The sequence below is a fragment of the Gastrolobium bilobum genome, unplaced genomic scaffold (genome assembly GCF_033153095.1).
Source record: "Gastrolobium bilobum isolate Gb01-03AN ecotype WA unplaced genomic scaffold, APGP_CSIRO_Gbil_v1 utg500, whole genome shotgun sequence".
In the NCBI taxonomy this organism is placed as follows: domain Eukaryota; kingdom Viridiplantae; phylum Streptophyta; class Magnoliopsida; order Fabales; family Fabaceae; genus Gastrolobium; species Gastrolobium bilobum.
Window position 1 is genome coordinate 1335415 of NW_026896335.1, and position 15245 is coordinate 1350659.

General features: G+C 37.6%; 1 protein-coding gene across 8 annotated transcripts; it reads left to right on the plus strand.

Moving 5' to 3' along the window:
* Positions 1-570: 570 nt before the first annotated feature.
* LOC133299029 (cyclin-T1-4-like) lies at positions 571-6914 on the plus strand. 8 transcript variants are annotated; one of them, XR_009749889.1, is made up of 8 exons: positions 571-705; positions 1190-1742; positions 1879-1960; positions 2239-2373; positions 2537-2712; positions 3171-5370; positions 5447-5541; positions 5645-5784. XR_009749889.1 is itself a non-coding variant. In XM_061498421.1 (7 exons), exons 2-7 carry the CDS (start codon positions 1195-1197, stop codon positions 6308-6310), a joined length of 1119 nt encoding a protein of 372 aa, XP_061354405.1. In that variant the 5' UTR covers positions 571-705; positions 1190-1194; the 3' UTR covers positions 6311-6914. The 8 variants fall into 8 exon arrangements, 2 of the variants coding, with proteins under 2 accessions (XP_061354405.1, XP_061354406.1); XR_009749887.1 differs by having other exon boundaries at positions 5465-5541; XR_009749884.1 differs by having other exon boundaries at positions 3171-5541.
* Positions 6915-15245: the final 8331 nt, after the last annotated feature.

A 15245-nucleotide genomic window follows, 5' to 3' on the forward strand; every position in this document is an offset into this window, starting at 1 on the left:
GCTAATTTTCTTAATTCTCTTATTGATTTACTTTGATATTAGTTAGTGATTAAAATAGAATCGAAAAAATGTTATACTCCTGAATCAAATCAAATTAAAAGAAAATTTAACTGATTGATTGTCCGCTTCTTTATTTTCTCCTTGATTATTGTTACAGTTAAAAATCATTAGGTACTATCATGAACTGTGAGTGAAGTATGTAAGTGACTATGCATCCACCAGCATTGATAACTTCCAAAGGAAGCCCAAAGAGGTTCAATCCTTGATGTATTTGATGCTACAAAAGATTGAGGAGTTGCAGGAAAGTATTATCAACGAGTATGGTGTTAGTTAGACTACATTTCATTAGAAACTGGCTATTGTTGACTGAGCACAAATAATACAAATTCTGCAAAAAATAAAACAAAATATTTTGATGCATTTGTCATTTGCACAGACTTGGGTTGGGCCGGCAAAGAGGGCCATTCGGAAACAAAGCAGGGTGAGTAGGTGGATCTGGTTGGCCTCCAACATTTAAAACGAGGATAATGCGTGCCGAGTTAGACGTGTTCTATATCTGTTGCTCCGGATCTTAATATTTCTAAGACACGCTCACACGCTACGCTATTTTTTTTTTGTTCATCCCTTTTTCAAAACCCTTCCAATTCCAATTTCTAAACATTGACCTAAATTATATCACCACGATTTGCTCTGCTGCTCAATCAGGTTGGCTTACCACGTCTATTCTCATTTAATTACTTTAGGTTTTCGTCATCGTTTATTTTCATGACTTATGTTCGACAACATGTGCGCAATTATACAAATTCAATCATCTAATTATGTAATTTTTGATTCTCTGCGCCATCAGATGCTGAAATTGCCTAGAAATTGTGTGTTTTGTGGTTTGGTTTGGCAAGACAAACTGGGTTTTTCATGCCCTGGACTTTTATGTACCAAATATCATTTTTTTTTTCTCTTGCTAAATTTTACCATGCGAATGCAAAATATCCTCGGATCGATGTTTCTTAGATCGAGATCAACCGTAGATCTTGTTCCTTTTGGACTTTAAGATTCAAAACTAGTTGGTGGCGTGCCGATGATGAAATTGGAATTTAATTATAGAGGGGGCTTATGGTAGAATACGAGATCATGTGAATATAAAATAATAAAATCGGTGATCGATAAACAAGTGATTCATTATGTTTTGCAGGAATTATGTCTTTTGCACGGAATTTGCAAACAGAAGGACTTAATCTACATGGTGGTTATTGGTCCAACTTTGACGGAAATAACTTCAACAATGGCAACAGGAAAAGAAGCAGGAACAATAATTGTTACTGGAATTATAACATTCAAAATAACTACTTGGTGGAACATGTTGGCAATTCTAATTTTTACAGCTTTGGTCCTACTAATTATGTTAAATATGATGATGTCCCATCATCTTTGAAAAGGAGAAAATATTCAGCTCCTGCTCGGGAAGACAGCCGGAAATACTATCTTCCATCTACTCTCCAAGACAATATCCCTTCATTCCATAACTTTCAAGCCCCTCCTACAAGATGCAATGCTGATACCTCTATATCACCTAGCTGCAAGCTTGATTGTTCTATATTTGAAGATGATGAGCCAGTCTTTATGTCAAGGGACGAGATTGATAGATGCTCTCCATCAAGAAAAGATGGTATTGATGTACTTCATGAGACACACTTGCGGTTCTCCTATTGTGCCTTCCTTCAGAATCTTGGAATGCGGCTTGAGTTGTAAGATTCACGTTACGTGACAATTTTTTTAAATGAGCATTACTGGTTATATGCTTATGATATTGATAGTTGTGAATACAATTCATTGTTTGATAGTGTTTTGTACCAGTGTAAAGTTTGACATGTTCCTTTGCAGGCCTCAAAGCACCATTGGGACAGCCATGGTTCTGTGCCACCGTTTTTTTGTTCGACGATCACATGCTTGCCACGACAGATTTGTGAGTTTCTAATTGTCCTCTAACTATGAATACCTACTTTATTTTTTTCTAAACACTTCAGTCACAAAAGCCGCAATATGTTCATGGAATTTGTCATACTTTTATAGAAGTGGACATAGATTATATTGTCGGTCTGCTATCGGTGGTGTGTCCTATTGCTTACGTATTTTGTCTAAACAAATTGTGCAGCGACATTTGGTGTTTCATGTTTGTTCATTCAAGTTGCGTCTCTATAGTTAAGCTGTGATTTAATTAATTTTAATCTTGTTCTGTTGCAGTTGATTGCTACTGCTGCTGTTTTTCTTGCTGGAAAGTCAGAGGAAACACTGCGTCCTTTGAATAATGTGTTGCGAGCATCCAGTGAAATCTTACATAAACAAGATTTTACTTTGTTGTCCTTTCTGCTTCCTGTTGTGAGTAGACTTCAAACTATGCAGATTTTCTTACTTCTTATGGTAACATATTGCCTGTTGAAGACGTGTTAAAAAAGAAGCACCCAATAATAGAATCTTTATCAATTTGTATGTATATATGCCAGATATGTCTATATTTATATTGGCTTGATTTTTTTCACAGGATTGGTTTGAAAAGTATCATGACCGGGTGCTTGAGGCTGAGCAGTTGTTGCTTACTACTCTAAATTTTGAACTCAACGTGCAGCATCCGTATGCACCTCTTACATCTGTCCTTAACAAATTAGGCCTATCAAAGACTGTTTTGATGAATCTGGCATTAAACTTGGTCAGCGAAGGGTGAGCTTTTCTTATTTATTGGATCTTATACTTCTACAATTGCAGCAATATGTTTGATTGTCTGTTCTGATCATTTTGTGGACCAAATTTGTCCCTAAAGTTATACACCTTCATTCCTTCAACCTGTTTTTGTTTCCATGTGTATGTATTGTTCCAACCTGATGTCCTCTTCAGACATCCTTTTTGTTCTCTTGTTATCTAACACAGAGTGATTGGCCTGAAAAAGTTAGACTAGGAAACAGGATATGGGGCATTGGGATGTTAAATCTCAAGCAGTAACGCATGTTGTTGAGGTCTGAAGAGCTAGTAGCTGTGGAAGATACCTTGGTGTCTGACTCCCCTTCTAATTTTTGGTTCAAGATTGTGTTGATTCTCTCAATATTTTTCTTTAGAGCAACTGCTCTGTGTAGTTATTCTGTCATGGGATATTGATTCTTTTGGCATGCATATAATTGCAGGATCTTCACAAGATTAGCGTGCTGGCCTGTATGATATTCTTAGCTGGCGGGTTGATATGCTGTTCATGGAACCTTTTGTTTTACATCTGAAGTTGAACTGCTGATGTCTAATGGATTGCTTTACCCTGAATAAGTGAATATGTCCCACCAACCTTTATTTTGGCTATTCAAATAGCTACTACAATTCCTCCAAACCAGATTTTTTACCAAACCCTCAATGCTTTGTGGTTTGTGTTGATGACCTTTATCCAAGTGGGTTATCTTTGCATTTTAATATCATGGATGGAAAGAAGGTCAAGGAATTGATCTGACAAATAAAAACCAACACTGAAATAGTTTCTGAGATTCAGATATGGACCGAGTCTTCAATTTTCCCAAAAAAGAAACATTTAATTTGTGAAAATGGGACCTTTGGAGGGAAGCTGATATCTTGTCTCTTCCCTTCAGCTTCTGATTCTTTTTTACTAAACATATCCCCTCTGTTGGCACTGGGTTTTTGTTTATTTTATTTTTTTCTCAAATGCAAGGAAGCTTTTCATCTTGTTTATTAATTGATTTTTTGTTTTCAAGGAAAGCTGCTGTCTGGGTTTAATTTGCTGAGGAAATCCTTTTATTTTAAACTGTTTCCTTTATGGGTTTTGTGGAGAAGATTTTTGGGTTTGTGGACCTGAACTGCTGCCAAAATTATTTATTTTGTTTTAAATCCTAAATGGAGAACTATTAGATTACATGTATATATATTGCCTTTGAAGTAGATGTCAAAATCCTAGACACTTGACTGTATCAATTAATGAATTTTTCCTTTCAAGTAATTTCCTGAATTTTGGAGGATGATGCCTTATCCCCCATCTTTGTATTCTGTCTTTCTCAGTCATAAATTTACTTCAATTTTTTTCTATTGTTTTGGGCACTAATTTTCAACTAATTTTTCTCAGTCATAAAATTACTTCAACTTTTTATCAACTGTTTAGTCATGTTTTATAAAACAAAAAAGTCAATTCATCGTTTCTTTTATCTCGGTCAAATGTTTTGGGCACTAATTTTTCAAGAAATCAATATACTTTTCCTAAGATAGTGTCCATTTCCATTTAAAAACATCAGCAAATGCGTGTTGCAATTTTCTTTTTGGTTTAAAACATTCGATCCAGAAAAGTTGCAGCCAACTTATTTGAGTTTTATACTTCACTTCAGCCTCCCCAATTTATGATGCACTTTTTGTAGATTCGAACATTATATTGAGGCAGGTTCATCTTTGCCTTTCATTCTTGACATTGTTTGATATCTTATGTTTTTTTCTTTAGTTTGAAGCCTTAGTTCTTTGATGTCCATACTGGTTGGAGTATTGGTAGGTTAGTGTCTTAACTAGGGACTTAGGTTAAGGAAGCCTCCATTCTGGTTAGAGATGGCAAAGCGGGTTGCCCGCCTTGCCTTTGAAGGTGGGCAAGAAAACTCAGCCTGTGACATTTTACACTAAATTTTTTTTTTAAAAAAAATTCCAGCCCAGGCGGGCGGGCGGACTTGGCGGGCGGCGGGTTTGAAAAACTCAGCCCGCCCCGCCCCGTTTGGCGGGCGGGGGGTGCTGAGCCCGTTTTGCCATCTCTAATTCTGGTGGTGGATACCTGTCTTTTATATATTTCTGTCCTAGTGTCTTCCATAGATGCCTTCTTGGAAGTAAACTACTGTGTCCGTCATTGACCTGCAAGTCTGTACTAAAATTATCAAGAATTTTTTTTTCTATACAATATTAATTTTTCTTTTTGGGAAAGGAAAGGATAACTCAATTTCCCCCCATCTTTTAATACTGTATATTGTGTAATGATGCTTAAACTTGCAATTTGTGCCTGCAATATGGACATCGGTAGAGGATTTCGTGAGTTAATATGTAGCGCAGAATAAGATGCCTTCATCCTAACTATTCCAGTGTTCATGTTAGCAAGGCTGTCCTGATAAAAAATGTTGAGCAGAAGATGAGGCATTGGCATTAGCTTTAAAAGATTCAATTGTTTGCAATGTGCAGCTCCCCATGAATGCTTAATTGCATAAATTTCTGGAGTTTAAATTCCCCACACCAGATTTGGGCCTGGAAATATGAACTTTTCTCTAGATGAGTATAAGATAATGCTATAGTTTGGTACTTTATCAGCAATCCTGCAGAGATTATTGGAATATTATTCTTCCTGGGTTGCTGCTTTTCTTGTTGGTAAGGGAAAGCTAATAAATTTGTGTTTATCACTTGGAATGAATGTTGAATTCTGTATGCATTATCTTGTTTATAGTACTGCTCATTTCATTAGATGACATGATCTCTGGCATGGTGAGAACATATGCTAAGTTGTACAACAATCTTCTTCTGTTACTGTTGCCTCAGATGGTTAGTTTGACTATTTACATATCTCTGAATTTATGTTGAGAGATGCTGCCCGTAATGATGTGTCTTGTATGGTCTTCTGAAGCTGAAAAATGTTGTTTTGCAGGCTTTGGAGCTCTCTATGGCTTCAGTTCAAACCCCATCATATTGCTGCTGGAGCTGCATATCTTGCTTCGAAGTTTCTAAACATGGATCTTACTACTAACCAGAATATTTGGCAAGAGTTTCAGGCAACACCATCTATTCTTCAAGGTACCCCCCTCCCTCTCTTTTCTCCCTTCCTCCTTTTTTGATCAAGGAACAATGTTGAATTTATACTGTTTTGATTCTGAAATCGTTAATTCATTAGCAATGGATAAATTTTTACTGTTTCTCGTAAATTTTTTTTTTAGCCTAATCATTTGAAACTTGAAATCTAGTCCTAGTTTTAATGTTGATATAAAAATACAGGTTTACAGCTTCTCAGAAGAGTTATCTTGAAAATATGCGACTGGACTTATATGTTTTAAAGAGTAATGTCACATAACCATTAACAAATGGCCAAATTTTTTGACATAATAGTTTTCTTAGATTCAAGGGTGATTGTTGGATGGAAAGAATAAAGTGGCAGGACCACTTACCCATCCTTGAGTTAACATGTATGCTAAATTATTTTGTCAAATTTTTTGGTTGTCTAGCATTTTTTCTATTTTAAATTCATCTTTTATTAGTATTTAATACTGATTGTCACTTTAATGCAGATGTCTCGCAGCAATTAATGGAGCTCTTCTAATGGTATAAAGAGCTAGATTATAGTGGCCTGCTAAGGACAGAGTAGATTTGGTGCCTTGTGTATTCAATTCCAAAAATATCTAAAAGGTAGCCGTTACAGAGATCGTCAGTGTCGTTTATGTTATAGTTTGATATATCATTTGATGAGCTACGTGTTGAGGGGTGTGATCTACACGGTTGTGTTTTAACTCTGAATGCGATGTGTACCCCTAGTATGCATTTAGTTGATGCCTAGTGATCTCCTGTCATTGTATACCGAGTTTAGTGGAGAGGAGCCTTTACGTGCTCGCATACCAGGAATTATTCAATTTGAAAGTGCTACGGTTATGGGATTCCGAAATTGAAATTTAATCCTGTCGGCATTCGTTCATAAAGATTTGATTGGACTGAATTCATAAAATTTAGTCGCGTATACAAGTAGAGATTAATGTTTCTTAGGAGATTGATAGATGCTCTCCATCAAGAAAAGATGGTATTGATGTACTTCACGAGACACACTTGCAGTACTCCTATTGTGTCTTCCTTCAGAATCTTGGAATGCGGCTTGAGTTGTAAGATTCACTTCACATTATAAAGATTTCAATTATAAAGATAATAAAGAATAGACTTCGTAAGGCCATTTTTTTAAAGATTGTTTGATTAGATCCATTGAAGAAGAAATTGCCGTAAACAAATAGGGATTAATGTTTCTTGTTATTTTTTACACAAAAAAATATGTAGGATTTATATTTTTTATTATTTTTCCTTCTCACATGGTGTCATATATTTTTATGTGTATAGGAAATAAAATTATAATTTATAACATGAGAAACGTTAATCTAAAACAAATGTTTAATTAAAAAAGAATTTGATGCTACAAATAGAAAAATGTATAGTTTATATATAAATGCTAAACAATAGAGAATATATATATATATATATATATATATATATATATATATATATATATATATATGAGTTTGTTTTTTTTTTGCAGTTATTGCAGATAAGTTATCTGCAATAAGCTCAATACGACGTCGTTTTGGGGCGGAAATTATGGTGTTTTTGTAATTTTAATTTATTTTAGGGTTAAAATAGTCTTTATATTTATCATTTTTTAAGATTTCAATGCCAAAACGATGTCGTTTTGGGAATAAATGCAGATACCTCAGACTTTTCATGCATTAAGTAAACCCAAGTTACACGAGTGCAATCATCAATAAAAGAAACAAACCATCTATTTCCAGAAGCATGGGGGACTTTAGAAGGACCCCAAACATCATAATGAATAAGATCAAAAGGTTGAACACTCTTAGTACTACTAGAAGGAAAAGACACACGATGATGCTTAGCAAACTCACAAGCATCACAATGAAAAGACTCATCAGGCTTAGATAAAAACAATGACGGAAATAAAGACTTGAGTAAACCAAATGGAGGATGTCCCAAGCGCTTATGATGAAGCCAAATCAAAGAATCAGCAGTTGATTGACCGTCTACTCACTCGGGTTCTCGATCATGTAAGTCCTATTCACTCCATGACTTCTTTTTTTTTTCCTTCTGTTCTAACTTTGCAAAGTCTTCCTCCTCGAGTGTTTGGGTGTGTTGTCTTTGTTCATATTCATAAACAGCATCGCAGTAAGTTGGATCCTAGGGCTCTTAAATGTGTCTTCCTTGGATATGCTCCTGATAAGAAGGGCTACAAGTGTTATCACCCTGGTAGTTGGAAATTTTTTGTTTCTATGGATGTTACATTTCAGGAATCTGAGTCCTTTTTCCAAGGTCCTCATATAATTCACTAGAAGACTCATCACCTTCCTTCTTTGAATTTGAATCTTTAGTGTCTACTCCTTCACCTGAGTCAGTGTCTCTTCCTCTTGTTCCCGTTCCCAATGTGTCTATGTCTGATCCTCCTGTGACTGATCCTCCTATGACTGATACACAGCCCACATTGCCTCAGCAGCAACCTCAATCGTCTGAACCACTGGTAAGTCCTGAATCTCATATTTCTGATCATGATACTTCTGATGACTTACCCATGACTACTGATTCTGATGATTTACCCATTGCTCTTAGAAAAGGAAAAAGATATGTCCCAAGAAATCTTGTTCCTCTTGTACTCAATACCCTATCTCCCATTTTGTTTCCTCTGCTAATCTGTCTGTGCAGCACAAAAGCTTTGTTTCAGCACTAGACTCTATTGCAATCCCAAAATCAGTACATGAAGCCTTGAAATATGGGAATTGGGCTCAAGCCATGCAAGAGGAGATGAATGCATTTTGGAGAAAAATAAAACATGGGAGGTTATTGATAGACCTACTGGAAAGAAAGCAGTAGGGTGCAGATGAGTTTATGCCCTGAAATATAACTCTGATGGAACTCTTGAGAGATACAAAGCTCGATTAGTTGCCAAAGGTTACTCTCAAACCTCTGGCATTGATTATGAAGAAACATTTTCTCCAGTTGCAAAGATGAATACGGTGAGAGTTTTGTTATCCCTTGCTGCCCATTACAATTGGGATATAAACCAATTTGATGTGAAGAATGCTTTCCTCAATGGTGAGTTAGAAGAAGAAGTCTACATGGAAATTCCGCCTGGTTTTGATTCTGTGAAGGGAGAAAATAAAGTTTGTAAATTAAAAAAGGCCTTGTATGGATTGAAGCAGTCACCTCGTGCCTGGTTTGGAAAGTTTACTAAGGTTATGATGACCTTAGGATATAAACAAAGTCAAGGAGATCACACTCTTTTTTTCAAGCACTCCCAAAATGGGAAGCTTACTGTGCTCCTTGTATATGTTGATGATATTATTATCATATGTGATGATTTTGTGGAGAGACAGATTCTGCAAACACGGCTTGCCTCTGAGTTTGAAGTCAAAGACCTTGGGAAACTGAGATATTTCCTAGGGATAGAAGTAGCTCATTCGAGCAAAGGAATCTTTATCAGCCAGAGGAAATATGTTCTTGATCTTCTCAAAGAAGTAGGAAAGCTCGGGTGTAAACCCTCTAATACTCCTATTGAGCAGAATCACAAGATGTGCTATGAAGAGGAGAGTCCTCCAGTTGATAAATGACAATATCAACGGCTAGTTGGGAAATTGATATATTTGACCCATACTAGACCAGACTTAGCTTATGCTGTTAGTGTTGTCAGTCAGTTTATGCACGATCCAAAGGAGAAACATATGCAGGCAGTAGAGAGAATTCTTCAGTATCTGAAAGGTACTCCTGGTAAAGGGTTGTTATTCCGACGTGATGGCAATCTATCTTTAGAAGTCTACAGAGATGCTGATTATGCTGGATCCGTGACTGACCGTCGTTCTACCACTAGTTATTGCATGTTTCTTTGTGGTAACTTGGTGACATGGAGAAGTAAGAAACAAGATGTGGTCGCCAGATCAAGTGCAGAAGCTGAATTTCGAGCTATGACTCAAGGCATTTGTGAGTTACTGTGGTTGAAAATTGTACTTGATGATCTAAAAATAAAATGTAAGGGACCTATGAAGCTGCTATGTGATAATAAGTCCGCTATTTGTATAGCTCATAATCCAGTTCAACATGATCGGACTAAACATATTGAGGTCGACCGCCATTTCATCAAAGAGAAACTTGATAGCGGGTTGATTACCACTCCATACATTCCCACTGGGCGTCAATTAGCTGATCTATTGACAAAGGGGCTTCCTTCAGATAGATTTCAAGAACTTGCTAGCAAGCTGGGAATGATAAATATCTATTCCTCAGCTTGAGGGGGAGTGTTGTAAATAGTAATTATGTAGTCATTTATTAGTAATTATGTAGTCATTTATTTGTATTTATTTAGTCCGTTACTTGTATATTGGGCCAAGCCCATTAGGTCAAAATTAGGTCAAGAAGTCTCTATAAATAGAGACCCCTATGTACAGATTCAAATATAAATCTATAATATTTCATAACCCTTTTTCAAGTTTTGTTAAGAACCTTGAGGTCACCACCCCAAAAGCTAGCTCAAAGGGTGGGAGTGCCCTAGGCCTTATAAACCTCACATTAGTTGATCATACAACCAATGTGGGACTATATTTCTCAACACGCCCCTCAAACGAGAGCCCACTGGGCTTGAAGGGTGGACAACATACAAGTCCACCTACATGTGGAAATTCCACTACAAAGAAAGTGGGAGGCGGTGAGATTTCGAACGCTCTGATACGAACTTGAAAAAGGGTTATGAAATATTATAGATTTATATTTGAATCTGTACATAGGGGTCCTTATTTATAGAGACTTCTTGACCTAATTTTGACCTAATGAGCTTGGCCCAATATACAAGTAACGGACTAAATAAATACAAATAAATGACTACATAATTACTAATAAATGACTACATAATTACTATTTACAACACCATATAATAGTCGAAGGGGACAATTTGTCTCTCATCAATTAGGAGTGTTTGTGGTTTGAATTGGATCGATTCGAAAGCAAAAATCCTCTAATCCAAGTCCCTCAGTTTGATCATTTAATGATTAATTTGGTTTGAATTTTTTTTCAAAAAGTCTAAAATTTCAGCCTTGCAAATTACTATATCAAAATGAAGTCATACAAAATTACAAACTCACGAAGAGTTAAAATAGAGTCATAGACAATAAAAAACTAAAACAAGGTAGTTTTGCTATTAATAACCAAGATTCCAAGTCCTTATTAGATCGGTTTTCACCAACCAAACTGAAAATCGATTCAATTCAATTAAAACATGTGAATTTTTTTTTTCAATTTTTGATTTTCAATTAATTCAATTATCGATTTTTTTGATTCGATTACCGCAGTTTGAATCAATTGATGAATATCCTATAATCAATCAACTATAACAGGTGTATCTCTGAGTCCCATTTGTTAGAAGTGAACTAGAAAAGAATGGCAGATCCAATTTGTACACGCAGAGAGGGAAGCCAATAAATGTGCCGATTGGTTAGCCTAGCTTGCGCTCTTATGGAAGGAAGGGTTCCAAGCCTTTAGCTTTGCTCCACTGGGATTGAATCTGCTTGTTGCTGCTGACAACAACAGATAGCCACTTCAGTTTTTTTTTTCTTCTTCTTCTTCAGTTCTTATATTTTGTTTTGGTAGTTAGTTCTTGTATTTTTATGTATGCCATTTTCTTGTTTTTCTGTTTGGGTCTATGACCCTCTCTTATTACCAAAAATAAAAAATAATTTTTTTTGGCATTATGTGGTTTTATTTCCTCGCTTCGTCACTGATATAATATGTTCGTAAGGTTATTCTTGCATTCAATAATATATGTATGCTCCCATCAAACAATTTTGTAGACCATGTTGTTTTTATCTTGAACCATGTTGTCGGATGGACCATGTTACAGTCGACCATGTTGTCAAGCAAGAATTACTGGTTGTTTTATGACACCCTCCTCCCAAAATAAAAAATAAAAAAGTACGGACACAATAATCAGGTCTACGTTATGCAGAATATCTAGCTTCCCTCCTTCGTATGTCCTCTGAGGTTGTCTCCAAAGTGTCCCCATGACGAATCTCAAACACAATTTGATCGGCCATGCCTGGAACAGTATCGTGCAATGAACATACTAGATATATATGGCTTTTTGACCCTTTTGCCCCTCATTAATTAATTAATAACCAATTTGCCCCTGATCAAGAACTATCCACCAACCTGCCCCCTTTTAGTCGACTACCTTGCTGTTTTAGTCGAGCAAATGGTCAATCTTCAGAAAGTGGACTACCGCAAATTTAGTCGACTAAAAAATCATCTTAATCGACTACATTTTTGGGATATTTAGTCGACTAAGTATCGATATTTAGTCGACTAAATATCGACGGATTTGTTTTTTAAAAACCCCCCATTCGGCAGAGGGGGAGTAGGATGACCTAATCGACTAAGGAGGCGGCCCAAACCCCAAATCCGCAGGAGCAGCTGAAGAACGCCCCAAACCTTTCCTTTAGGCGTGTGGATTGCCCCCAAATTTGGTCCAAATCGTGAAATCTGAAGGATAGGTAAGGTTTCTTAACTTGCATTGTGTTTTAGGTTTAGGAATTTTTTGTATTTGTTTGTTGTCCGAATTTGTGAACTCTAATCAAAGCGTTTGTTGTAGGTTTTGTAACCGTAATCTACTAAGGTTTATTTTTTTGCATTGTGTGAATTTTTTTGTTTGAAAAGTTTGTATGGGGCAAAAGTTTGCTTTTGGTTTACAGCGCTTATGTTGCAAGTTTTCATTACCATCATGACATGTTTCATATAGTTAAATGCTGACATGTTTCATTGTAGGTACCCTAAACAAATGACGAGCCGCAGAAGACCAAGCGATGAGGGCAATGAGTCACTTGAGAGACGCACCAAGCATAGGCAAGAGCGACCTTCTTCGTCAAGGCGACAAGACGAAGAGCCTGATACTGTTGACCTCCCGTATGGGTATCTGTTTGAGGACGACCCTGCCGTCCACGCTTCATTCGTACGTGACTATTTGAACCGGCCGTTATGTGCTCCAAAATCTTTGGATACAGCCTTTTTTGATAAGGAGGGATTTGAAATTGTGGGGGTGTTGGAGGCGGCACATCTGAGGGTGTTGGCCGAGACCCTATGTCCGTATTCAGAGCTTATGGTGCGGGCCTTCTACCATAACCTCAGCTACGTACAGGGCGAGCTGAGGTCGAGGGTCTGTGGAATAGAGATCATCATGACGGCACCTGCATGGTTGGAGATACTCGGCTATGATTTTGACTCTTGTCAGACTGTGGTGTATGACGCTGATAGTGGTGTAGTACTTCCAGGATATGTACGAGAGGATGCCGTGCAGGAGCAGAGAAGAGTCCGTGGGGAACACTTGCACTATACGGTGGGGTTGCTTTCTGTGGAGTCCCGTATACTACACTATGTCCTCACCCACGTTCTGTTTCCGCGATCTTTTAATCATTCCAGGGTGTTGGAACATGACATTCCCATTATGTGGGCTATCCGACATGCCCAGATGGTGAACTGGAGGCACTATATCTGTTGGTTTATGTTTAAGGCCAAACATAAGGGTCATCTTCCATACGCCTGTCTGGTACAGAGGATATTGGTTCACTTTGGTGTTCCCATGGAGACTGAGCTGTTGAAGAAGACCACGGGCTATAATTGCAAGTTCGGAAAGCGTCTATTGGAGCAGTGCAAGATTACTAAGAACACGAGATCGGGTGTGTGGGAGTTTAGTGGTATGGCCCAGGTTGAGGTTCCTTATGTTGCCCCAGATGACCATATTGTTGAGCCAGATGTGGAGGAGGAGGAGGGGGAGGAGGAGGAGGAGGATGTGGCTGAGGTTGAGGAGATAGCTGAACCTGAAGGTGGATTTTCACTGCGTGATGTCATGAAGGGCATAAATGCAATGACAAAGAAGATAGGAAAGATGGCGCTGGCACATAAAAAATGGAGAAAGAAAGGGAATGAAAGGTTTAGACACATACAGGGAAGGTTTAAGGGTGTGGAAGACAGGCTTGCTCGTCTGGAGCTTGCAAGAGGTGGTCAGGTAGCTGAGGCAGCAAGGGATGGGGGTCATGTGTCAGATGAGGACGACTCGGAGACGGACACAGACGGGGATGACGAGTAGATTTAGGGTGTACATCATGTTATTGTGTTTTGTTCATGTATTTCCTTTAAGTCGTTGATGTAATGTAACTTTTTTTAATGAACGCAGAATTGTTATGTTTTTTGGATCTATGTTATGTTGTGTAATGAATTTAATTCCATTTCAATATTGTATAACTTATGAATGGAACCTTTTTAGCAATTTGATCATCACGGCACAAAACAATATTGAACAGGTCACATTCGTCCATAACACATCACAGCAAATCAGTACATGTGTTCAAAAAGGCTACATCTTGTATTGTTAACCGTAAACAAACGTTATGACAACATACGACTTGGTTTTAGGAATTTAATGTCCACATGGGTTTTTTGACTCGGAAATTATGCTCCCTAAGTCACACTCCCTTAGTGGATCAGTGTAGAGTGGAAACCTAGGGCAAAAAACATGTGTAATTCGGATTTGGGGTCCTAAACCAACAATTTAGTCGATTAACCTGTACTGGTTTAATCGACCAATTAATGAAGGTATAATGTGAGCTTTCATTCCAAAATGGCTCGACCTCAGAACCTACGGATGCATTATAATGCCACCGTCAATACCATTCATAACAAAAAAAATAATTGCTAAATTAAATCTTTAAAAAACAAATCTTACCACTGCTAACAGGGTCAACACGAAGTGGTCTCGTAACCTGCGAACCCGGGGATGGTGAGCTTGTGTCAGCGTCGAAATCACCCTCTACGTCAGTATCTGACGTGTCACCTAGTGGAATAACACTCTCAGGTTCACCGTCCTCATCGCTGTCCATATCGGCATCCTGTTCATCCTCATCTATTTCCCGCAGTGTTATCTGACTTATGACATGTGCAGGTGCAGATAAATCGACTACTCTTTCTTCATGACCAAAATACGGTTCACTTCTTGTATGCATGGGTGCAGATGAAGATTGACCACAATCTAATTCAACATATATCTCAATAAAATTTTGAAATTTTCGGTCAACAATTGCATCTATGACACATTCGACATCTTCATCATCACATATATCGTTACCAATGTAGTAAATAGCATCCTTACCAACTGTTGTCTCTACCCTGGCAATCATCCGTTGAACGCATTGGCTGCCTTGCAAACCCAATTTTTGCTGAATTCTCTCCTTTAACTCATTGTATGTAGTGCCCCGTTTGATTTTCAACATTTTCGTTTTTCCTTCAAATTGAACACCATTGGGGCCTTCATAATGCTTTCCATCATAGTAGATCATTGTCACATACATGTTTGGACTTGTGCTCATCTTCCTCACGAAATTGGGACTTGGGTTCTGAAATTGGGGGTTTGGGTTCGGATTTTGGGGTTTGGAATTGGGCAATGACAATGATTTCACAAT